At 36.6% G+C, this 26182-nt stretch overlaps 1 protein-coding gene across 8 annotated transcripts in view; it reads left to right on the forward strand.

Annotated features, from left to right (window-relative positions):
* SLC4A4 (solute carrier family 4 member 4) overlaps positions 1 to 26182 on the forward strand; it is a 340077-nt gene that overhangs the window by 194627 nt on the left and 119268 nt on the right. For all 8 annotated transcript variants that reach the window (XM_081050644.1, XM_081050643.1, XM_081050641.1 and 5 more), the window contains one exon: positions 6142 to 6218. In XM_081050644.1, the coding sequence (XP_080906770.1) occupies positions 6142 to 6218 (77 nt within the window). The remainder of the gene's footprint in view (positions 1 to 6141; positions 6219 to 26182) is intronic.

Raw genomic sequence — 26182 nt, forward strand, 5'->3', positions numbered from 1 at the left:
TGCAATATTATTAGAATGAGAGTCTCCATGGTTAGAACATTTTGCTTTTGCTGGTTGAAATTTAAAAAGAATTAAAAGAGGCGAATCTTGTGTATTTGATATTCAGATGTCTAAGATCTAACATGGGAAAAGCCCACGGAGTAGTCAGAAAACTCAAAAACAGGAGAGAATGGAGTCAAGGAAATTGAGCTTAGATAGATTATCCAGAGGCATGGGGCAGCAGAAGTCTCAAAAGGGTAGAGAATGGTCTTCAAAAGAAAAGAATAGTTTCTGTGAGGACTCGTTGGCATAGATGTTTGTTATGTTGTGGTTTGGCCCCAGCACACTTCGAGGTCTCTCTAGAAGGATGTCTTCTCCATTATCTTTGCCCCACATACTAGGATGCCTTCAGCTTTTGGCCAGAGCTTTACTCACATACTTTGATAGTTACCTGGATCTTTTGCTGTCCTTTTTCCCTCAAATCATTTTCATTATCCAAGCCAATCAAATTCTTGGAGCTATTTCTGTTTCCCTAGACTACCTAAGGCTCTCCTTTTCTTTTGCTGAGGTTTTATTTTCTTCTTCTTTTTTTTTTTTTTTTCCACTTCTCTCATTCTCACCTCCCAATTCTTCTTTCATAGGGGGTTTCTTTTTCTCACCTCTATTGCCTCTTACTTCTGTTCCACTACTGACTGACAGGCTTTTAGCCAATTTGGCAGAGTCTTTCCATTCTGTTAGTTCTGGGCCAGCTACAAACTTCCTTATTTACTCTAAGGCTTTCCAAGTTTGAAAGCTCCTGGAGTGTGCACACAACATCTCCCTCCATAGGAAATGGACTTTGAACAGTAGTGTTTGTAGTAGTAACTGGAAATGGAGGTAAAATGATACCCACTTGCTATTATTAATTCATTCACAAATATTTATTAAGTGCCATTAGTGCCAAGCTCAGTCTATAACTGTGAACAAGACAAACCAAGATCCTTGGAGTTGACATTATGTCATAAACAAACAACAAAAATTCTCTAAATGAAACAAAACAATTACAATTGAAATGAGTAAAAATATTCAAACTGAATTTGTCTTAGTTACAAAATTACTTCAAAAGGCTACTTCTGATATTTTTAACATTCCTTAGTCTAATATTTACATTTTAAATATTTCTATATTTTATTTGGAGATGGGGAATAAGAGTGGGTTGGAATTTTTAATGTCATGCTTATTTTATTATTATTTTTGGTGAGGACAGCTGGATATTCTGTTGCCATGGAAGACTAGGAAACTGCTGTGACAAAATCCAAGCTTATCTTTTAGCTATTCCCTCTAGACTTTCTCAGTCAAACTTACTGTGAGTATCCCAAATGATTCTCTCGCTTTCTCTCATTATTTTCCTGCTTTAGTGGTTGAAATGAAAAGAAACTGCAGTTGGAGTAACCTGAAATGTGAAAAACCAATATGGAAATAATGAAGAATTGGCTGTATAATCATTGTGGAATTTTACAAACACTTGGCTGTAACTGTGAATTAGGACATTCAGAAGCATGTGGTGTTACTGCTTTTATAATTACGTTGCTGTTGCTTGTAGTATCTTTTCTTCTTTGACACAAAGCTGTGGTTTGGGGTTACTGTTTAATCTCAGTGGCAAACAGAGTAGCTGAGTTCAATATTTCCATCACTATTTTTTCTTATGAAAATGAAAAAAAAATCAAAGATATGTAAATTCTAGTTTTGGAATTTACAAAATTGGAATGGTCTTTAAAAGAAAAGAATAGTCTCTATGATGGCACAGCTAAAATTGGAAACCAAGAACATTTCTACCTTAAACATTTTTAGTAACATATTTCACATAATTGCCATGGAAATATAATATATCCATTGTAGTTATACATTAAAGTTTCTCTCCATTAGGAATGATGTTTATGTGTTTATTTATGTAAGTAACATAAAGAGACCAGTTTTTGTTTCAGGCTGTGGGATTGGTATTCAGAGATCCAGTTTTAAATTGTGTTTTTACCCCTTGCTGTGTGACCATGAACTTAATCTCCTTGAGGTTCATTTTATGTGTAAAGTGGTAATAATAATACTAACCTCAAAAAGTGTATATGAGATATAAGATAATGTAAGTTAAGTACATAGTACTCAAAAAGGTTTGTTGGCCCTTAATCTTAGATATAGACATTTTCCAGTAGATGTGTTATGTCAACAAAGAAGGGGAAAAGAATATCAATGAATCAGTCGGGGATAGAACACATTAGCATGAATTACTCTGAAACTATATTTATTAATAGTTTTTTGGTCCCAAGCAGTTCACATCATACCCAGGGCTCTGAATTTTCTGACTTTAAGGTACAGATTCATTTAAAAGTCCATTGTACGTAAGTTACTGTAGTTGTTTTTATGTTACAGTTTTATTTAATTATTATTAAGAATAAAAAACCTGGTTTATTTCATCGCCCATGTGATCTTTGTTTCAGCTTGTTCCTAGATTCTCTATTAGCTTGTTATAAAGGTATGAGATGTGTGTGTAGGGGTCAGTTTGTGTCATTACATTACATACATAGCTACATTTTTATCTGATATGTACACATTTAAATATTCTCTTCCTATCCTGTATGTTCTCCTTACCCCTTTTTAATTGTTTCTAACAGATACAGTTACAAAGGACTTTATGAATTGCTACATGCGTGCTGAAGAATAACAGTGATTTTCAAACTTAGTAAAGAATTCAATTAATTTTTATAGAAGACAGTATGTACCTGCCAAGTGGGTACTTTGAAAATGAAATTGTTTTTGATTGTGTGAAACTGTTTGAAAATGTGATTCTCCAAAGCGCTCTTTTTCTTACGGCAAGAAAACAGTGATATGGAAATTAATTATAATTATGCACTCGAGGCTGGTTCTTCTTTTTCTTCTTTGTTAAAAATCAAAGCTTAAAAAAACTAAGGTTTCTCTGCACCAAGAGCAATTATAAGACATTTGTATGCCTTGGATTTTAGATGGAAAGGGTTTACAGGTGGCGGCTTTGAGTAAAGGAATCTCCACTTGCACGAGAAGTAGCATACGTCAGGGTATCCTTGTAACACACCTTTTCGGTATAAGGTGACATTTTCCTCTACTACCCCGACTCACTCAGGATTGCAGTATAATGAATTTGTATTATAGACCAAAACTCTAAACAGAAAGCACCTATTTATTCTGACAATGTGTCTTACTGAATGTCAGGAGCAAAATATCCACAACAGAATGTTGTTAGGAACCTGTTGTGTAACAGCTCCTTGGGTTCGCTAAAATGCTACACGCACATTTCTGATTCCCAGGTATAATCTCGTTTGTAATCTCTTTTGGCTCTTATCTTTGTCTTTTTGAATTGGGTGATACATTTCTCAAAAAGGCTGATTAAACAATGAGTTTCCAAAACAAAGTTATTTATTTGTATGATACTATAGGTGAAGATTTAGAAGAAAAGCCAAGTATGGTCATTTTTGTGTACTTATGTGGCTAATTTAACGATTTGCTTGCAATACGACAGTTTGGAGCAGTAGCTTGGAGGAGAGCAAGGTTATCAGAACTACTTTTCTGGCTACTTAAGCTTATATATATACCTTTCAACTCAGATTTTGACCAGGACACCCTCCGGTTACGGTAACTGGTTTATTTCGAGCAGTGGTTCTTAAACTTCAGGATGCTTAAGAATCACTTAGAAGGTTTGTTAATTCCCACATTGCTGGGCCCTGTACCCAGAGTTTTTATATAGATGTTATGGGGTGAGTTCCAGGAGTTTGCATTTCTAACAAGTGCTTATGTGATGCTGATGGTCAAAGAACCACACCATATTTTGGGAACCATCGCATTGGGAAGGAAGCATCTGTCCCTGGTTCAATGTGTTAGGGTGCAGGTGTGGGGTGTTTGCTGGGGAGGACGGTAGGAAAAGATTGAAGAATGCTGATCATCTTGCTGTGTTACCCGGAAGTGTTGATTTCAGAATTCTTCAAGTGTATTACAAACTTAAACATTGGTGACTAGTACTGATACTACTCTTTAATACTACATTTACTAATATTACTTCTATTAATGAGAATTAAATAATGTTAGGAGCGACAATAGATTGGATTATTTCTTAACATTGGCGTCCTCTTCCCTTTCTGGTTCCTGCCTGTTGGACCTGTGCCTCCTTCACCCCCCCCCCCCCCCCCGCGTATCATACAAATATAGATAGCTTGACTCTAACTGTCTTTTAGAAATGCAAGAAATGATGAGATGGTATATGTGGTTTCTTGGAAAAGCTGTGCTATCAGTCCAGATTACCATAATAATAAAAGCCTTATTTGTTTGGCTTCTACCTATTCAGATTTTGCAGCAGTTAGGACAGTGCTTGGTTTGAAATGTACCAAATCAAATCAGTGAGTTTAGGATATTGCCCAGGAAATTTAAATTATTCAACAAGAAACTTCTTACAATTTATTTCAGAACTTCCACTTACATACAATTGTTTTATAATTAGAAATCAGTCTTATCTAATCACTTACATAAGCTACTTTTAATTTATGATTAGGATTGCATAGTTCACATTTCTTATTCAGGTAGAATTTTTACCCGTTTAGTTTAAATAACTAGTTTTGTTTTTAATGTAAAGTGCAAAATTATATCTACTTATCGTTTCCTGTTAGTTTTAAGCCCCACGTTATTTTGGGGCATTCGTGTTTGTACCTGGTGTCTTTTGTATGGAGTGGACACTAGAAACTTGGTATGCAGTTCAAAGAAAAAAATGTGACCTCAGAGAGGTTCTTTTAATTTTGTTCATAAAGCACTTTTTTCAGATGTTACTTTCCTTTGAAAAATGCTCTGTGCTCACATTTTCCTGGGATTAAAACATCCAACCAGGTAAAGGATTTAAGAGAATTAGGCCACGCTTACTCAATGAAATGCGGTGGAGTGGAAAATATCCTGCCTTGCCAGCCCAAGAAAATTATGATTTTTCTGATCTAGTAGTTAAAGAAAATTATATTATTTAAAGAGCTGATGTTATATAGACATTAAATTATTAGGAGTAGTTTTTAGTCTTTTATAAAATTATGTGTTGACTTTTTGATCTAAAGGAATTAAAGTCTGTAATCTAAAGAATTATTTGGAAGCAAAGCTGTGTTCGAGCTTCTGTGATTTTTTTCAACCCTTGTCCTCTTGGAGTGAAGACCAGCCTGAGTCAGATCACTGAGGATTAAATGATGAATGCATTACTCAGCACCCTGCAGGGGTTAGGTCAAGCACCCTAGCTTTGAAAAGTTACTATTTTTGCTTAGTAAGCCTAGAAATTTCAGGTCCTACCACAGAAGGAAAGTTCACAGTATCCTGCTGATTAACACAGTCCACTTGAAAATGATCTTTCACTCCTCTAGCTGTCCCCCCTCTCTCTTCTGTGTCACTGTGTCTGAAGTCACTGACTAGGTTGCCAGTGGATTTTACCTACTGCAGCTATATTGCCACACAACTTGGTTCCCATGAAGTATTCCTGGTGAAACCATCCCTTGACTTGAATGAGAAGTTGGAATGCTAAGGGCAAAGCACGGATACATCTATTTTAGTCTGGCAGAGAGGGGGAGCCTGTGATAATACTATTTTGAAGCAAAGAACAGGGATTCTGGATCAGGTGCCCACTAAGAATAAATATTCTTAATTAAAGTGTTAGCGAGAGAAGGGAACACAGGTGGCTTTTTGGGTTGATTAGAGCAAGTGCTGTCCTAGGAAGGATTGCAGAGGCCTGGGGGAGAAGAGGGCTGGGCCTGTATCCTGGGGCCAGCTCTACTCACCCGAGGAAACAGCCTGTCTTTGCAGGGGATGGGAAAAGGAAAGGATACTAGGTAGATGGGTAAAAGGGCTGTGACAAAAAGTAAATCAAACGAGGAGTAAATTTATTTTCATGCTCACTGTTTTTGACTTTTCTCTAAAAGTGTAACTTATCTTGAAAGAGAGCCAGGCAGTAAGATTTAAACAAGTTATTTGGGATTTTTTCATACTTTCCACTTTACCATGTTTGTGCTCTAACCTGGACGTACCTGAAGCCTCATCACCATGTCCATCATCATTTACTCGTGTTCGTAAAGTATACAACCGAAGCCTTTGGGTTTTTGAAAAGAAGTCTTTAATTAGGATTTGATTTTTTTTTTCCAGGTAGCCCAGCCATGACCCATAGGAATCTGACTTCTGCCAGTCTGAATGACATTTCTGATAAACCAGAGAAGGACCAGGTAAGCAAAGAATTCTTGCTTCTTTGAAATGTAAGACTAAGTATACATCTAGAAGATGCTGGGAAAAGATTAGAAATGATAGTTCCCTAGCTTAAAATAAACCAATAAGTGTAGATGGGGTTTTTGCACTTTCTCTGAGGAAAGAGGGAGCAGTATGTGAAGGGATTTGAAGTTCAAAAGATAAGAATTAGAGTCTTGACTCCGGCCTTTACAGATATATCCTCTTAGGCAGTTTAAATCTTGGAGCTATAGTTGTCCCAGTTTTAAAACAGTAAAAATAATTCCTACCTCAGGGTTCTTATGAGGATTAATTGAGATACTTCATGAAAAAGTGCACTGATAAACTATAAAAGACTAAGAAATGCTGGCAATTGTTAACTTTTGTGGGATACTTCAGGCAAAGGTAATATAGTGTTTGTTAGCTGTTTGTCTATTAAAACACATAGTAAGTAGCCTATTTGAAATGAAGAGCAATTAGGTTTTGAATCTCAAATTTCCTTCTTTAAAAAGAATATTGTGGAAACTGGGCCATTTTCCCAGTTGGGTGAATATCTGGGTGGATAATAGAAAATGGTGAGTAGACATAATTTTTCATTTTACTTAAAAAACCCAAACCAGTTATTTGTACTAATGGATGAAAACTCTACCTGAATAAATAGATCTGAATTATATATTCCTAAGGCAATGAAGCCTTCTCTGTGACGATGTTCCTCTTTAACTGGCAACACTTATAATACTGATAAGGTGTATAGGTCTTGGTGAATTATAAAAAGAACAGGAAAGGTGAAATTTATTTTTTCTTCTGAAGCAGCTTTTGGATTCTTCCTTCTTCTCACTAGCTCAACCCTAAAATGATAAAGCTCAACCTTTATCATCTATCTCAGAATGGATTGCTAGAAAAACCTTTGGAACTAATCCCATGTCTCTATTTTCTCAATTTAACATACTTTTCATATTATTGCCCTCATATTTCTCCCCTGGATCAAAAGCTTATAATCATTTTCTGTCAAGGTAAGTTCAGAATTACCTATGTGACTTCTAAGATTCTGTGAAATCTGGTGTTATCCTTCTCATCTTATTTATGTTTCCTAGAAGAGGGTCTCTGCTTTGGTCAGGCCTAATTCCTCTTTTTATACTGAGATTAATTCTTGGTTCCTAGAGCTGCTCCCCTTTCAAATGCTAATATGGATAGCTCTCCTCCCCTCCATTTACCTACCTCTTGAAACATCAGGGTGAAGATGATGTAAATATGGGATACACTGGCAGGTATATACCAGTAGCAGAAAAAGGACAACTCTTGTCTATTAGATCTTGTTGAGAATTTCCGCCAAAACAATTTTGCACAGTCTTGGTTCCATTCAATATTTATCAAGCAACATTCTAATAATGAAGTTTGCCAGGGGTCTTGATTCTGGATAAGGCGAGAGTTTTTAGGAAAGGCTTCTTTTATTAGGCACAGTTCTTCTCTTGGCAGGAATTCATATCAGGGCATATGCAGAAGAAATCTGATGGTATAAGATGTGTATTACATAAGATTTTGATTCAGGTATTAGAAGCAATAGGCTGGAGCATTATGATTTGGGGGTGTTGATTTAAGTTGCTATAAAACCTGTGTGATGGCAGTTCTTGGAACCAGACTCTTTGGTGCCTATCACTAACATTTAATATTCATTAAGGTTCATGTTAAAATGAAACCAGGAAGATTTAATTCAGGAGTTTTGTTCTTGTTGTTTCTAAAGCCAGAAAATGAGATTGACCTGTATACCATTATAAGAGCCACCGTCCATCTTTGGATACTTAATATGATAGCCATTGTTAATCCAATGCGCTCTTCATCCCCCACCAAAACAACTATCTATGTTCTTTGCTTCCCACCAAGAGTTTGAAAAGAAGCTTTGTAACAGACCCATGATCTCTTCTGCAACCAAAGATAGAGTAGGAATTCAAACTAATAGCTCCAGTTTCTATACCTACTATTTTAGTAACTTCTAATACAAATACCCCTGGATCATGTTAGTGTGATAAGAAGAAAATGGGCTTGCCAAGAAAATGAAGCTATGGCGAAAAACACAATAAACTCAGGCTTTTATTTTTTAACCTGCTTTTTTTCTCTGGGTAGGAAAAAAAGGTTACCAGGCACAAATTTGTTTTGAAAAAGCTTTTATAATTAATTAGCCAGTGTCCTGGAAATGATCTTGGCAGTAAAGTCAAACTTGTTCTGTATGCTTTTCCAAGTTGGCTGCAAAACTTCCATCCGACTGGAACTGAAGTTTCTGATTGACTGATTATTCTGCCCGGATACAGTTTGATGGTGCCTCATGACTTCCCGGAGCTATATAACTTCCCAGTAGCACGAGAAATGGGTTTAACGTTCGGAGTTAGAAACTGGAGCAGATTTTCTCTTTCTGACAGCTACACAGTGACCAAATTTGAGGGCATATTTTTTGTGAGACTCTGTTTTGGGGAAACAGTAGAAACAAATCTGTACACTGTACTTTTTCTCTCTGGCTCTGCCAAGCCTATGTACTGATGATTTTAGTAGCGGCTACCTTACTGAGAAATACCTCAGAATAGTTAACAGCAGAAGAAGAGCATAGCCAAAATTTAGGTGATTCAATGCTTCAACAATATTCCAACTTGGATGCTATATTTATTAAGCAGGAAAACACCTGGGATAAGTAGATTTAAAAAATTACATCTGGAGCTCATCAGCTTGTAGCTCTTCATAAATAATCTCTTCTATTTTGTTACCATGGAGGTGTTTTCCTTCATTGTCCACTTATCTTCCCCAATTTCCTTAGTTTGATTTGTTTCTCTCTTTATTCCTTTTCTGTTCTTTACAAGATTTACAAGTGCAATCAATGGGTGCTTATCAAATACAGTGGGTTTAGTTCTCAGTTTCAGTGAGTATGGAATCAGCTGTGAGGATAAAATCTTTCTCATCATGTTACCTCTTAGCTTTAACTCTCTGGTGGAAGTACCGTGCGCTAAGTGGGGCAATGACTTCCTCCGGGTTTCTCAATACTGCAATAACGTCTCACAATTATAAGACCAGCCTAAGTGAAATTGCAGTCCATAGACTGCAGTGGATGTAGTAGATTTAGAAATACCTTACAGATTCTCAGGAAGACACTTAGGACTCAGATAACCTTGTAACTTATGTGGTTATGACTTCCATGATACTCATTATTTAGCTTAGCTAGCTTTTCTGAGAATCTATCCATAGGTCTTCTGGTGGAATTTGGCCTAAGGTTAATTTCTAAAGTGTATTGTTATCATTTTTTAGCACTATTATTGACTTTTATCTTTAAATATACTTGGCTGTATTGATTATTATTTTTGAAGTTTTGGTCTTTTACAGAAATAGTCCTGAATTTAAATTTTTTGTCAGAGAGTAAGAGGATGAAACCATTAAACCATGTGTAAGTTTGAAATTACTAAGCCCATGACTTCCTTAAAATGAAATCTAGAAACACTTTGTGTTTGAACGACCCCTAATCCTTTTCTTACATATATGTAATATAGGAGGGAGTCAGCTAAATTAGGCAGAGATGACTTTTTCATAGTTTTGAAGATGCCCATCCTAAGGCCCATATAAAGCTTCCCTTAGCATTAGTAACTATTTCATATTCACCGTGACAGAAAAGGAGAACAGCACGGCCTTCTCTTTTTCGTGGCTCAACCATAAAACTCTGTAATTTACATGGAGCACTGGGTGGTCTTGCTCCACTTCTTAGAGAAGGTGCAGTGGGTAAGGAAGACTCATGTTTTCCGAGGTTACAATATTTGTCTTTAGCATGTTTTCAGGGACCAGTGAAACACTGCTGTGTCATGAGAGCTTCAAATGGAATCACATCTGTGAGAACCTGAGAACAAAGGCGTGTTGTGAGGAGGTGGTTACAGTTGTCCAATGTCACTAAGTCACTACACTTTTGGTAACTGCCTGGTTCAACGGCTACAGCTTTTCTTCACCAGTTGTCCTTGATTGGAAATGGTGTTAGCCATTGCAAGGATTGATTATCTTTGGAGGGCCTTTGAAAGGAAATTAGCTTGCTGCTTAAATAATTAATAAAACTGATATTTGTCATCGTCTTTTTCCCATTCTACAAGAAATTTGACTTTATGTACCTTTCTTCTCCCACCTTATGTTCTCTTCTATATTCTTAACGAATTAACAATCAGTGGTATTAGCAGTGTGTGAGAAGCACTGATATTCATACTGACGTCAAGGACCCGTGTTTTTGAACCTGTGTCTCAATTAAATTCAAACACAGTTGAATTTTCCCGTGTTTCACAATGCTATTCTTTTGTGAAAGCTATTTATCTGGATCAGAAAACTAGCATTCATTTAAAAATCGGTTATGTGTCAGCTTGAAAATGAAGTAGATAAACGTGTCTTTAGTAAACTAATGTCTATCTTGTGTTTTCAGGTAAGAAAGAAAGAGGAGTCTTGTAAAATTTAGAATTATGGTTTTAAGGAATTATGAAGTTGCAATAAGTTTGAATTTCTAAATCCCCCAATAATTGTATGCTACTATGATTTAAACTCGTTCATTCATTCAAAAAGTATATCTGTAATAGAAAATGTCCCTGGTGGTAGGATTCCAGACATGAATGAGAAAGATAAATCTTTGACTCATAGAGCTGCTGTGCTTTTTAGGCGTACATAGACAATAAACATCAAAAACAAGTAAACAAACGAACAGGAGCATTTCACACAATGATAAGTGCTATCCTGAAAATACAGCAGGATAATGTGGAGAGGTACAGGAAAGCTTGTAGTTTGCCAGAGAGAAGATCTGGGGGAAGTGGTTTCTAGGCTGAGTGAAAAGCTCAAGTAAAGCCTTCAGGCAGGAATGAGTGTGGTGTATTCAAGGAACAGGAGGAAGAAGGAAAAAAAAGTCCAGAGCAGCTAGAGAAAAGTAGCAGGCGTGCAGAGGTAGGTGAGGCCAGGGAAGTCCGCGGGGGGACCTTTTAATTTTATCCTAAGTGCAGTGAGACACTATTGTAGGAGTTTTATGTTCTGATTTATGTTTTGAAAAGATCCCTGGATGCTGTGTGACAGGATGGAGGAATTTGCCTGTATTCTGGATCACCTGGTGGTGTTCCTATAATTAAGCACTGGCTGAGCAGCCCTCTGCGTTCCGCTGACAGTGCTGCAGACCCAATCGCCAGTTTGCTATAGACATCAAGACCTTCCTCCTGTCAGAAGAGGAAGTTCTTTTGTTCCATAGGAGAATTGTAAGAAATAAAAAGAGTTTCCTAATTAAAATAGTTTCCATTAGATCAAATTATTAATTAATATTAATAAAAATTAAGTACTTTAATGCACTACAAGTAGACATAGGCCAAGGAGAGTAGTGAGATGGAGCTTTTGAGTGATTGATTGTATGTATACCTCCTGGTCTCTTGACGTTACTATTGGCTAATGTCAGTTGTGTCATCTGATAAAACACATGACTCATGAACCCTTTGCTAGAGGCCCGTCTGAGGAAACAAGCATCTTTGTTTTCATTGTTCAGAAAGGAGCATCAGGGTGTGTAGGAGGACAGAGCAGCCAAGTGGGGTCTTGACCACAGTCTTACCTATAGTAGTGAAAGAACGGAACTACAGGGCACTGCAGGGCAGTCCTGTATTTGACAGTTAGTGAAAGGCGTAGCAGGTTTTACATGTCTTAAATAGTTCACTGGAATGTTTTATATTTGATGCCACTTTTTTTTTTCTCTTTCTGATCAGTGGCATTCCACTGTATTTCTATGCCATGAATGTCTTCAGAATATATTGCAGAGAGTAGTAGAATGCCACCAACAATTATCTTTGATGGATGTCTACTCTCATGTAACGTTACCTACTTCTGACCAGGATCACACACACAAAAACAAAAAAAACAAAATAAAACAAAACAAAACTCTTTCCCCCTTGGAAAGGGGAAATTATTAGAAAACCAGAAAGCAGCAATATCTTATGATGAACACTCTAAGGGCATAGTTCAAAAATCTTTGTATTAGTTGTAGGTATACACATGGAATTATTCTTCACCTGTTATAGTAACATGTTATGATTATTATCTATAATATTTTTTAAAAGTTTAGTTTTTTTCTGATTCAAAAGTATATAAAATTGCTAAAATATTCAAACAAAGCAAAAAAATTGAATAAAATGGAAAGTGAGAATTCGCAAATTCTCACCCTCAAAATTATCTTCTGGAACTTTCTGTAAATAAATACCTATATATTTATTTGTATAAAATAAAAATGAGACCACAGTGTTCTGCAATTGGATTTTTAAAAAACCGAACAGAATACCATGGATATCTATCTTATTCTTCTTAAAGGTTTTATAGTACATATGAATCATTTTATTTAAATGATCTTTAATTGATATTTAGTTACTTTCACTTCGTTGTAATTACAAAAAATACCTTTAAGAAATACCCTTATTGTAATTTTATTTATTTATTTATTTATTTATTTATTTATTTATTTATTTATTCATTTATTTATTTATTTTGCATTCTTCCGTGACTATTTCTGGAAAAGAAATTTTTCTAAGTGAATTGCTGGGTCACTGTATTGCCAGTTAGCTTCCCAAAAGATTATACCAATTTGTGTCCTAGATCTTTTAAACACTTTAATAAATTCTCCTCCACTGCTGGGATACTGTTTGCTATTCACTTTTGAGTTTCTCCTGTATGAGTCACTCCACTAAAAGCTTAGCAACTCAAAGTGAAAAGAATCGCAGTCACTAGCATCTGCCTTCCCACCCACTTTGGGGGCTTTTTTCAGAAATTTAAAATATTGAGGCTAAAACTGGGTTATTCTCCTGGTCTAATTGGATTCTGAGCTGGTTCATGTGCCCATGTTATGAAGCAAGAAGGTGAAAAGTGAAGTGGCAGTAGACTTGGCCACCTGTATGTTTCTTATTGCTTTTGCTAAGGGTGCTGCTGTTCCCAGCTCTGAGAGAAATCCTTCAGGCTTTGTGGGAATGTCCTTGGCAACCAAAAATGGCTTCATCTCAAGAGCCCTTCTTGGTGGTCAGCCTTTGGAACAAAAAAGTAACATTGTAAGAAAAGTTGGACAAGTGTTCTCTTTGAAGCACTATTCAACACATTTGCAGCTTGGCTTTCCATCTACTTCCTGCCCTCTTCTCTCTCCCCAAGAGAATTTTGAGTGAACTTACATCTAGACCATAAAGTTAGTTAAATGAGTAGTTTATATCTTATGTGGAATGCTTTATTAGGAGCTTTAAAGGAGTGTTGTCATCTGGGAAAACTGATAAAAGGATCAGAGAGTTGTTCTTTGCATGTTAAGGAGTATTTGCAGATTTTGCTGCTTTGCTGCTTCCCTCTTTCCCTCTCAACAGTCACTCTCTGCACAGGAGAGTTATGAAGAGGCCATGCCAGGGGAAAAAGTTTCTCTTGCTCTTCTTCAGAAAGAGAAGGGCTTCCCAATGTTTCCCTCTCACTTGTCTGATTCATCCAGTGGCTAGTTGATTTACTTGAGTTAGCAGAATCTCAGGACCTTATCAATCACCAGCAGTGCTTCCTGATTTCTCTCTGTGTTGCCACCCAATGGTCTGGTTTCACTTCCTAGAATGGAAGTGAACTGAAAGCAAGCATGCTTTTTTCTTTTCTGCTGCCATGTTAAAGGGTAGCGATATTTTTTTCTATAATTCGAAAGGCAGTGGTTAATCATACCAAGCTGACATTTACTGCCTAATCTCTGTTCTATGGGTATACATACAAGAGGCTGGAAAGTAACTGACTCATTGTATAGGGGCCGCTGTAATATCTTTGAACTTCAAATTTAGCTGAACTGTTGATTATTCAGGGGCTTTACCTGATTGTATTGAGTCTATTCCTCTATAAAGAATAATTAACAACAACTAACATAGATTCGGCACATATTCACACTAATACTTTGGTTGGTCCTAGTAACCCTATTTTACATATTGGTAAACTTAGGCATGACAAAAGTAAGTAAGTTTCTCAAACTTAAATAACATCTGAGTGGTGGAGCTTAGATGAGCACAGGAGCCTGTGCTGTTAATAAATGCAGTGAATTCTGCCTATTTGCATCGTGGTCTTTTCTGGTGCTAAGCCCCAGGTGTCCAGTTGACAGTTACCAGCCTAGGGTCTGTTTTTGAGGCACACATCATGCTGAACAGGCTAATCACCAGAATTACTATTAAATACACCAACAATTCTTAAGGTTGTTATGGTGGCCGGATGTTTCTGGTGCCATAGTGATTAAAAGACTCAACGAACTAACCTTGTGTTGTGTGTTCATACCCTGAGTGGTGTTGGTTGAGGTCAGTGAGAAGAAGCTGATATAATTTGGAAAAGGATAATACATGACCTCAGATTGTGAGTTTATATCTAACTAGACAGACCAAATAAATTGTGATGCTTACAGTAAAGTGCAGAGTGTGGGTGGAGCCATCAATCAAAGAGAAACAGGGCACTTTAGAGGCATCTTTCTGTTTCAGAGAACAGAAGATAAGTGTTTTAACCAAATGAAACATTTTTCCTTGGAGAAAGAGTAAGGTATGAAATGTGAGAAATAAATTAGACTGTAACTATATGCAGCTTTGACGTATGCATGGCTTGGTTTATCCAGTAAGTGGCAAGTAATGAGACTTCTACAAATTCTTTGCATAATGGTCAGTAATCTCCAAAATTTGATGAAGTACAAAGTTTCAATGTTAACTTTTTTTTGTAATTAGAGTTACCTGTAGAATTAGCCAAAGTAGATTAGATTATTTAGCCAATTGACCTGTCCATGGACCACAGTGCTACTGCTTTTTATTTTTGGTTTTGTTTTGCAGTAAGTTGGCTAGAATGGAAGTCAGGTCCATTTTAGATTCCATTCCTTACCTTTCAACTTTACATTGTTAATTTGGCTTTTTGGGGTTTTATGCTCTTAACTCCTATATTTCACTGCTCTACTTGCACTCTAATGAAATGTGCCTGTCCTTCCATAAATATTGTTATTGCATGAACATTTCCTTTGGACCCATGCATCTCATTTTCTTGCTACAAGTCCTACCTTTCTTTCAAGACCTACATCAAATACTACTTTTCTCTTACGTACATCCTTCAACATTCTGACTCATGTTGATTACTCCTGTCTCAAATTTCTAAAACCATCCAGCATTCACTACTTGTCATTTCATGGGGACTCGCTTGTTTGTTATTGTTTGTTGTGTGTCTCCTCTTCTTTATGGGATGGGGTGGGGAGGCCCAGGGTCTGGGGAGGAGGAAAAGCCAGGACTCTTAAATTAGTTGCTGAGGGTAATGATAATGGTGACTAATTGGGGGAGAATCATCTTGCCCTTACCCTTTCTCTCAGAACTTTTTCTAAAGGCTGAGAAAATGACCGACTATGAGAGTTTCTCAGAGGATGGTGATTTGTCCAAGTATTGTTATTGTCTTTTCATTCTGGCCACTTTAAAAATTAGTATTTCTGGTCATGATCACTGACAGTGTTTCATTAGGTTAACCAGTTGCTTGAATGCACTTGAAATTCTTGCCCATCTCATACATTAAAATTTTTTCTTTTCATCTAGGACAATCATGGAAATGTTAATATTTCAAATACAGTTTGCTCTTTCATTTGTTAAAATCCATTTGCACATTTTTCTCATAATGAGAGCTCAATAAATGTAGTTAACTGGCTGATTGACATAGTTTAAAGAAAACACTGAACTTTTTTTTTCTTTTTTTACCTAAAACAAAGTACAGTGTGTCATAAGGACATGTTAGAAAAGCCAACTGTCAGTACAGAATGATGTTCTATTGCAAGATGACATGGTATTGCTAAGTTTTCCCAAGCATGGCACATTTCAAATCAAGGACTATCCAGTGTTCTACTTTTAGACATGAGCTACTTCATTTTATATGACAAGAGATAGTGTGCAATTAGAGTTAAGGCAGGTCAAACCTGGAAAGGATGTATCATTGAATGGCACAAAATGGCATTTATTAAAGAATTTACTTGTTTTATACATTATTTTAACCCTTTTCACTTTACATTTTTCTTATAGTTTAGATTCCAAAGACCGTATTATGGGAAATATCCAAGTATATTATTGAAAATGAAAAAAAAGGACAAGTCAGGTTAAAATCCAGCTATGTATTAGGATGACTTGTTTCAGAAAAACCCTTTGGTCAGATTAGAGAAGTTTATCTTTTCTCCTGCTGTCTTTGAGTACGTTATTCATAGAGCTTTTCCACTAACTTATTTGTGATACTTTTATTAAGTCCTCCTTTGCAGTAAACCTGTATTAGGGAACAGGACTATAAAAATGAATAGGACACAATCTCTACCTTTCAGGGGTTCTGATTATAGACTGTGAGACAAATCTGTAAATAGTGTACGGTGGCAGATGTCTTAGCTAGAGAAAGGAGTATGAATTCTGCCAGGGGCTGGGGAGTAGACAAAGGTGACATTTGAATTAATCTTTGAATTGAATGCTTTTGTCTTTCACTATAATGTTCAAGAAGAAGCAAATGACTATATGGTAGAAATATAGGATGTTAGAAATATTAGGTCATTGAGTAGGAAATGGGGTTAGGTAACCTTTGAGTTTTTTAAGATTTTCTGATTTGATGAATGTGGAATGAATGGAGATTAAATGTGGCATGTGGAGATTAAAAAATTCAAAATTCAAAAAAGAGGTAGAATTTACACTGGAATGTACCGTGGAACAAAGGAGTGAACAGACCCTCAGCCTCAATATTCATGTTAGTAAAGTGATCAGAACCTACTGGTGTTTACTCGGAGCCCACCGGGTACAAATGAAGAAAGTTGCAGGGAAATTTTTGTGTAGCTGTTGCCTGCTCAGAACTTTACTCTCCCCTTTTTCTTCTTCTTCAGTATTTTCTATTGTTCTAATTTGGTGCATGTTCTCAGAGACCTAAGTGGAGGGTACATTAAAAAAAAATCTGCTAAATAAATAATAGCATGCCTACTACAGATTTAATTATAGCCATACAGCTGCCTGTTTGAAGTGTTCTGCTGGGGCCATATGGTTCCTTGTGCATTCCAGCCCTGGAAGGACCTGGTTTAAATGTTTCCCAGCTGATCACATTGAATTCTCAGAGAACTGCTAGCAGCCATTTGGAATTCAATAGATGGTGTGCTTTACTTCCCTTGTCTCTCGGTGGATGGACATTTTATTGACAATTTCTTATTAGACCTAAGGTAATCAGACATTAAAGCACCCACCCAGTCAGGTCTTAAGATTTATGACTACTTGCTGCTTTCAGGCTGATTTTTGTCACCACATTTGATATGCTGAATGTAAAATTCTTCTACATTTAACCACTTGCACTTAATGGCTTTTTTTCAAAAATGTATTTGAATGGTTGGTTTTTAAAATTGTTTTCTGTCCTAGAAGTGGGGTAACAGAAGTAGGGCTCAGGAGAGGGAATCTGCCCTTCCCCTGCCGCTGTTCTAGGAGTGTGACTGTGAGTGACTTAAGTAACTTCTCTGAGGCCCAGGAGAGCCAGAACTGGCCCCTGTAGGTCCTTTCCCGTTCCAGAATTCTGCGAGAATCAGCTGGGTAACATGTTCTTTTGGTGACAAGCGTCTAGAGTAGAGTTGTGGTCCTCCCTTTTCCCATTGTGGCATGCTGGTGTCTCTTCCCCTAGTGATTAGAAAGCCAAAATTTCCCAACCCTTGGGCCACAAAAATCTTTCCTTCTGAAGTCTGTATAAAGGTCTAAAGCTCAGAGAGTAGCAGTTTTGGCGTCACTATGTGCTGTCTAATGTAGTGGTTCTTAACCTTTTTCAATGTCAAATATCCAGTTGAGTTTGTGATGAAGCAATGGAAGCTTTCACCAGAGAAATGCACAATAATTCTGAAGGCACAAAACGTTGCAAACAATTACAAAGTGCTCGTGGAGCAGCGGGTCCCCTAGTCCAGAACTGTTGGCTCTGTGCTTTGATAAAAGCCTTGCCTTTTCCCTTTTGTTCCGAGAGGAGAACACTGCACGTGAAGTCGAGGACAGAGAAGTAGAAGGTGTGAAACCTGAAGATCACATGGTGGAAAGGGCTCAGCTTTGCGGGCTCAGGGATTGCGTTGGGGTGGAGCAAACAGTGGGTGTGGTGGATGGTATTTTCTCAATTCCCACACAAGAAAAGCATTCTGCATAGGTGTTTGTCAAGCCCCATTAGCTTTCTACTCTGGGTTGCATACATTGCTTCTGATGATTCTACCTTCCCATCTCTCATGTCTTGAACTTTTTGTTTTTAAAGGGTATTTGTTTTTTATTAGCTAGCCCACTGGGATATGAGCAGAAAAGAATGTACACGAAATATTTCCCATTAAACTATAATTTTCTCCTTCACTAATACCATGATGCTAATTTTTAGGGGTCTTGTTTGTTTTGTCTTCCTTTGGTTTTTCCTTCTGCAACCCCACTCTCCAGGTGGCATCTGCAGATTGTGAGGCAGAAAGAATGAAAGAAACCGTATGTTTAGGATCTTTCTTTTGGGGGTGGGAGAGGGAAGACTGTAAACAGATACTGCTTTTTAGATATTGACAGGTGGGGTGAAAGTGAAAAGGAAAGCATTTCGTGTTTTATTTCCTGCTGAAAACAGTCATTCAAAGATAAGGTGTCATCTGAGGGAATGCAGATAAAATGGTGCCATTATTGCGAGGAATTATATTTGTTTTACTGTATAGCTACACTGGTCCACCCACACTAATCTCAGCCTTCAGTATATCTTAGCCTTACCGCGGGGATGATATCTCTGCAGCCTTCTCAAGTTGAAACCCAAGCATCTGTACAGCCAGTAGAATTAACTTAAACGTAGAGAGTTACTCTGCTGGATGAATGCACGTTTTTAAGTCTATGATACAAACTAGGGAAAGAGATTTCTATCTAAAATTCAGAGAATTGTATATCTGAATTAAATGTGGTACCAGTGTAACTTTATTCCTTTGGGAGAGAAAAGTTTTATTTTGTGACATCATGTTTTCCATATATTCCAGGATTATATTAAAACTTTGACATGATGGTTATCATTACCACTTATTGAATATCTACTTTGCTATTTCAGACACTGTGCTAGGAGCTCTTTATATATAATCTACATGTAGTATATTACTATCAGCATGACTCTACAGATGAAGAGGCCAAATGCAAAACATGAGGAACTCAGTGGTCTTCTCGGCAACTATTGCTTAGGTTAATATAAGAGGAAAATTTAGGGCACCAGTATTTTTAGTGCTGAGCTGGATTTTCACTGGTACATCTGTTACTCACTAGCATTGGTGATATAATTTCCTTTTGATGCTAGGAAGCATTGGGCCTTTGAAGAAAGGCAGTTCTAGTGTTGTGTGTCATTGTAGACTCTTCCTTCTCCTTCACTTCCTCTATCCAGGCATTCAACCATTCCTGTGTATTCTGCCTTTTAATTGTTCTCAATTCTGTTTTCAACATTCTGTTCCCACTGATGTTCTTTTGGTTCCTCTATTTATCACATTTATTGAGCAGCCTGTTACTTGCTGAGCACTACACTTAAACACTTTGAAATATTATCTGATTTACTCCTCTTACATCTGTGAAGGGTCACTCATTATCCCCATTTTACAGATGAGGAAACTCAGCTTAAAGAAATGCAGTACTTTGCCCAGGGTCCACTAGCTGGAAAGAGGAAGAATTGAGATGTGCTTATAGGTCTGTCTAACTCACTAAATATCATTCTCTTTTTCTCTTTGAATTTAAATCAACTGGAGGGCAACCACCAAGCTTAGCATGGTGAATCCTGGTCGCTGGAGACAGACAGACTTTAGTTTGAATTTTCTTTCCTAGCTTCATGATCTTAGACAACGTGTGTAATCTCTAAACCTCATGTCCTCTTGGGTAAATAGTGATGACAATAGTAGCAGTTTATAGAAATGTTGTGAGAGTTTAATAAGATAATGAGTGTAGAGTTCCTGGTTCAGTGTCTGGCCAGGAACCACTGATTAAAAAATGTTAATCATTATGAGATTTAATTGAAAATTATTGTTGAAGGCTTTTGTGCCTCTTGGTGACAATAATGCCTTTAGAGTGCCGTTTTTCTGATGAGAGATTCAAAATCTTAAATTAGGAAATCATTCAACATACAACTATTCTCCAAAAGCAGGACCCCCCTTTCAAAATCTCACTGATAAATCCTGGAGAAGGGTACTACTTTAAGGCACTTTAGGAAGTTTTAAACAACAGTGAATGGTAACTACCAAGCAACCCTACATTTTTCATTGATCTACTTTCCTAGGTTTCGGAACCAGTAAAGGCTCTATCTATTCTTCTCACCAGAGACATTTCTCAAGTTTGCTACCACCAAATGTAGCTCCTTTCTTGGAGCCTTCAGTGTCCCTGCTTGTATTTATGCAGAACGTAAGGCTACCATGACACAGGTGTGATCACATGGATTCCATGTATTTAACAAGCGTTTAGTGAACACTTCCTGTGAGGCTGTGCCTTTATAAGGCACTGGAGAAACAAAGTTGAATAATATGTCGTTTCTTTTTATAGGGTAATTTAGAGATCCTTTTAAAAGATACTTATAGTCTAATAAGAGTCACAGCCAAGTCAATTAATGAATGCATTGTGATAGGTATAATTTCAGAGGGAAGGCTAAAGTCCTGTGGTAGAACAAAATCAGGAAAGTTGGGGGAATCAGAGTTGTCTGGCTTACCTTTCCTGTAATTCTTGGCTAGAGTTCAGAGGCATAAGTGTATAGCTAGCATTTAAGGGGAAATCAGGTGGAGGGCATTTCCTACTATATAGATTATTTCAACTCTCTTTCCTTGACACATGGAGTAGGTGACCTGTCTTTACATATGGTGAGTTCATGACACAACAATGAAAGAGGAAAAATAACTCTTAAAATATTACCTAACTTAAGTAGCACCTAGAGTTTACAGGTTCTTGATTTTCTTTAAATACTTTTTAAAATGCCATTCTCTTTATTTGGGTTTTTGGCTTTCCTGCCCCCCACCCCATAGTTTTTCTTTTTCTTTTTTTCCTTTTTTTTTTTTTTTTTTTTGCAATTAAGTACTGTTAAATACTTTACAATATAGTCATTAATTTTTTTTTTCTTTAAAGTTTATTGGGGCAACAATTGTTAGTAAAGTTACATAGATTTCAGGTGTACAATTCTGTAATACATCATCTATGTCTCACATAGTGTGTTCACCACCCAGAGTCAGTTCTCTTTCCATCACCATATGTGAGACCCTGTTTACCCTCTTCTAGAGCCCCTCTCACCCCATACCCTTACTCTCTGGTCACCCCTAAACTATTGTCTATATCTATGAGTTGTTGTTCTTTCAGTTGTTTGTCTTGTTCTTTTGTTGTTTTCTGTACGGAGCCTAAACTACTTTAGATGCTTAACACTGGTTTGCTGTACAAAAGGTTCAGAAATTTCAGAACGATATCTTCTACGCGTTAGGTAGTAACACATATTCATCAGGAATATCAGAGTTTCACAGTGTAGTGAAGTGGACAGAGCATTAAAAATTAGAATTACCATCCTGGCCTGGCTGTTTAGCCATAGGAACCTCTGAAATTCCTTAAACTTTTTGAACTTTAGTTTCTCTGATCTGTAAGATGGTTTCAAAATATATTTATCATAAGCTTGCTGTGAGTATTCAATTAGGATAGTAAATGTGAAAGTTTTAAAAACTTATGATAAATATACTTTATCATAAGCAATAAACACTATTATTTTTTAATGATATAAAACAGAAAATGTGACTAGAGATTTTGACAAGTTGATTTTTAAACTAGGTCGGTACTTGAAATTTCATCCTATTTAGGAATTCAGAACTGATGGATTGTACTTAATGTTATATTTAGTTTAATAGCCATTTGTAAATGTGCTGCTTTGCAGAATCATTTGCATTAATGGTGGTAAGATGTTTATATTTGGAAGGAGAAATTAGAAAATCAAATTTTCACCCTCAGGGAACTGGTTTCATTTTGTATTTTTTAAAATGGAATAAAAAAAAGAAGAGTGTTCAAAAAGTAAAAACATGCAGCCACATAGCCTTTTGGCATCTTGTCTCATTTAATGAATTTGATTGCATTCTGTCATATTTCATGCACTCTGGAAATCTCAGACCATATCACAGATGTTCAGTACTGATAACATTATAAGTGTCTAAATTTTGGATTCTGTAGATGCACAAGCAATTGCATCTTTTTAGGCTTCTTAGACACTGGGCCAGTGGTTTATAAATTTAGCCATTGGAAATATTCTTCTAAATCACAGTTTGAAGATATCCTAAAGGGCAATCAGAGTTTCCATTCAAAACAAAACATGTTTATAATAATTATTCTAGTCGTTTTCTCTGTCACACCAAAAACGTCCTATTCCACAAACTAGTTTAAGGGATCAAAAAAGAATATCCTTATTTAATAGAAAAGTTTTAAGATAATTTTTCTTTTCTGGTCTGGGTATTAAAAGCAACACCTGGTTAAGTTATAAAGCAGCTATTCTTATCTTTTCTCTTCTGTGATTTCCTAATTCAGCAATCATATAATTTATAGTGAAGTAAGATTTAGGAATGGAATGCTGGGGTATGTTTATGACGGTGTTTGTCCAGGCTATTCAGGAACACCTAAACCCTGTCTTCTACCCAACACTCTCTCTAGAAGATCATCAGAGGAAATGTGTACACAGAGAATCAAAGGCCAAGGAACCCTTTATTAGTGGCTGAAGCTTAGGCTGCTAAACCCAAAGCAGATCTCTGGTAAAGTAGGAAGAGCCTTTCATCTTGACAGCTGTAAAGAACCTAGAAGCAAAACAAGCTCCTTGTACTCGGAACTAAAGAGTTAGGCCTGGTCTTGTACTGGGAACCCCCCATTATAAAGAAAGTCTGGAACAGAGCTTTCAGTGAGAAGAACTATTTTCCCTGTATGTGGTGTAGGCTAATTGACTTAGAATTTAATTAGTTTAGATCAGTCCTTTGTTCAGGTCAGTTGAGAGAACTGCTGGAAAGTGCGGAGAGGATGAGAGATAGGGACAGTCGTCAATTAAGCATAGAAGCCATCTGTAGGCAATGAACTGGTCTCCAGTTATCATACTCCAGGATCCCAAGTTTGAGACTGTAGGTCTGCTCCAAATAAGTACACATATGTAGTTCTTAGTAGGTCAAATCTATTTCAAAATTATCCCAGGGATTAGTTTTCACAAGGCTACTTTTGGTGGCCTGCTTCTTTATCCCAGTCCCGTTGGAGACTAATTTTAACTTGCAGAAAGTATACTTTACTAGGTTATATTATATTTATGTTGAGTAGTATGATATTAGGGTTTGCATACCATTGGAAGATAAAGGCAGGAGTACATCACTTCAGACAGAGTACATTCAGATGGTCTCCCCAATATGCACTGAGGAAGAAAGAAGGCAGTGGGAAGGTTTACTCTCTGTGTTGGAGAAACTAAAAAGAAGAAGGAAGAAGTGAGCCCCGCATTTTTCTATATCTTGCTAGGCATTTTACATCTTATCTCTTCTAATCTTTACAAAAGTTTTTAAAGAATGAGTTATGGCTATGGAATATGGTTTTAGTTTTTCACTTTCCTTTATATTCTTTATGGGTTTTCTGCCAAGGGAGCACTACATGTAAGCCAGATTTGCAAAGTAATAACAGTTTATGTGATAAGAAACTCATTGTAGTGTAATTGTTTTATTAAAGTAAAACATAGGTGTGTGATTTATCTATACACAGGTATATAAATCATTAATCTACTTTTTTACAATGTGAACACACCTGTGTAATTGTCACTCAGATTATGAAATAAAACATGACCAGCATAGTATATTTGTTTTCTATGTCATGCTTTCTTCTCTTATTTTTGTTTTCTTCTTTGTACCTTCTTTGAGTTTCATTTGCTATTTTATTTTTACTTCTTGAGATATATGTTTAGTTCAGTGAACATCAGCTTTTCTTCTTTTGCAATATTTGCACTTAAAGCCATGCATTTTACTCAGTGCATATGTTTAGCTGCATTCCACAAATTTTGATATGTCATATTTTCATATTATTGACTTTAACAAGTCAACATTTCATATTGACTTTAACAAATCAGTGATACATATTTTAATCGCTATTTTTAAAATAGATTCTGCTGAAATTCTCCATCTTGTCATAAATATTTTAAAAATTATGTTATTTAAAAGTCAATGTCTGATCATTGCAATATGTAGCTCTGCTTTAAGTTTGTTTCAGTTTCTGTTTTTTTGGGTGTGTATTTTTTTCTTTTCCTCTTGGGTCACAGTCATTTGATCATGCCTACAAGGATTCCTAGCAATTTCTGATTGAATGTCAGATAAAATATATACATAGTAGAGATAATTTGATACTTTTGATGATATTACCTTTCTTCTGAGATTATTTCTTTTGCTTTTGGATGGTATTTAGGCTAGGGGCAAGTCACCTTAATATTTAGTCTGGAAATGAGCTGATTGGAAGCTGGGTTTCAGTCTTTATGTGGATTGGACACTTCCTATTTTGCCCTATGCCTCGCATCTTGTCCATTATGGGTCCCAACTGGATGACTGGCATGTCTGCCTATCATTTTGAGTGTGCTGAAGGATCAGCTCAATTTCTAAATATCTGCAGCTACTTAGGAATCACCAAATGCCTTTATAAGAAAATCAGCTGAATTTAGCTTCTCTTCTATGCAGTTTCTTTCTTCAGCGATATTGTCTCCTCAAGTTTTTAATGTCGTAGTAACTTTCTGATTTCTTTAAACACATTATAAAGATCCAGTTTTTCAATTTTTCTTGCAGGAAGCATTGGTGTTCTGCAAGCTAGTTTACCATAGCTGGAAGTGAAGTCTCTTAGAGACATTATTTAGGTTGGAAATTCTTAGTTCACCAAATACACATCTCCAGGCCTATAACCACCCACGCAGAATCTAAATTTTGGAATTCATAGACCTAAGAGTTATGTGTTATGATAGAGAAATATAGTTGAACCTGTTATATGAAACAGACTGTCAACTTATCTAACCAACCACATGAATGAAGATGTCAGGTCTCTTTTTTCCATTCACTTGTCTTGCTGTAAGATAAAATAGCTTACTTCTTGTCCTCAAGGCACTGTGCCCTCGCATTAGGAAAAAGTCCCAATGAATTTTCCAAACTTCAATTCATCAAATTGGCCACTTTTCCCAAGGTGTAGAGAAAGAGAATGGGCAGAGGCAGAAGCATCTCACTCATGGTGAGTGAGAGAACATTTTTTTCCCTATCCTAACAGTCAATATTGTTTGCCTACAGTAAAAGAAAAAATTCATACTCAGAGAACATAAATAATTTACTAAGATGCTGTTTGACCTAGGCTTTCCTTCATTCTTTTGAATTCCTTGAATCTTAAGCTTCCACAGCATGTAATTATTCTTCAACACCATATCTTAGGCACGGCTCGAGAGTCAACCTCAGTGAGATTAATATGTAAGGTGACCATATAATTTTTTCATAGTCCAAGAGACTTTTGAGTATGAAAAAAGGTAATATTAATAATTATACCAGGACCATGAGGTAAACTGGGACTGCCGTAAGCAAACTGGTAAGACCCAGCTTTACTGTTAACACAGGTATCTTTGCAGTGGAAGGGCATGGTACTAGAGTCACCTAGAATGATTATGAGCTTACCAGATGAGTTTTTTTGGGAAAGAGTAAGAGCTGGCGATTTCCGAAGAGAATAGAAGGGGCAAAGTCAATAGGAAGAAGAGAAAATAAACTAAGAAGAAGAAAAGAGGAGAGGAAAGAGCACCAATCGGAAAGCCAGGAATAAGCTCTTTGCTCAGGAAAACAACCAGATGTTAGCCTATGGGCATGAGGCATTAGTCAGGGTGAACTGAGAATAAGTACAGATTGGAAGGGAAAAATCATTCTTTTGATTTTCTTATGGACAAGAAGAACGAATGGAATGAGATAGCAGTAGATGTAAGCTTTGTAAAA

The sequence above is a fragment of the Rhinolophus hipposideros genome (genome assembly GCF_964194185.1).
Source record: "Rhinolophus hipposideros genome assembly, chromosome: 1".
Lineage (NCBI taxonomy): Eukaryota > Metazoa > Chordata > Mammalia > Chiroptera > Rhinolophidae > Rhinolophus > Rhinolophus hipposideros.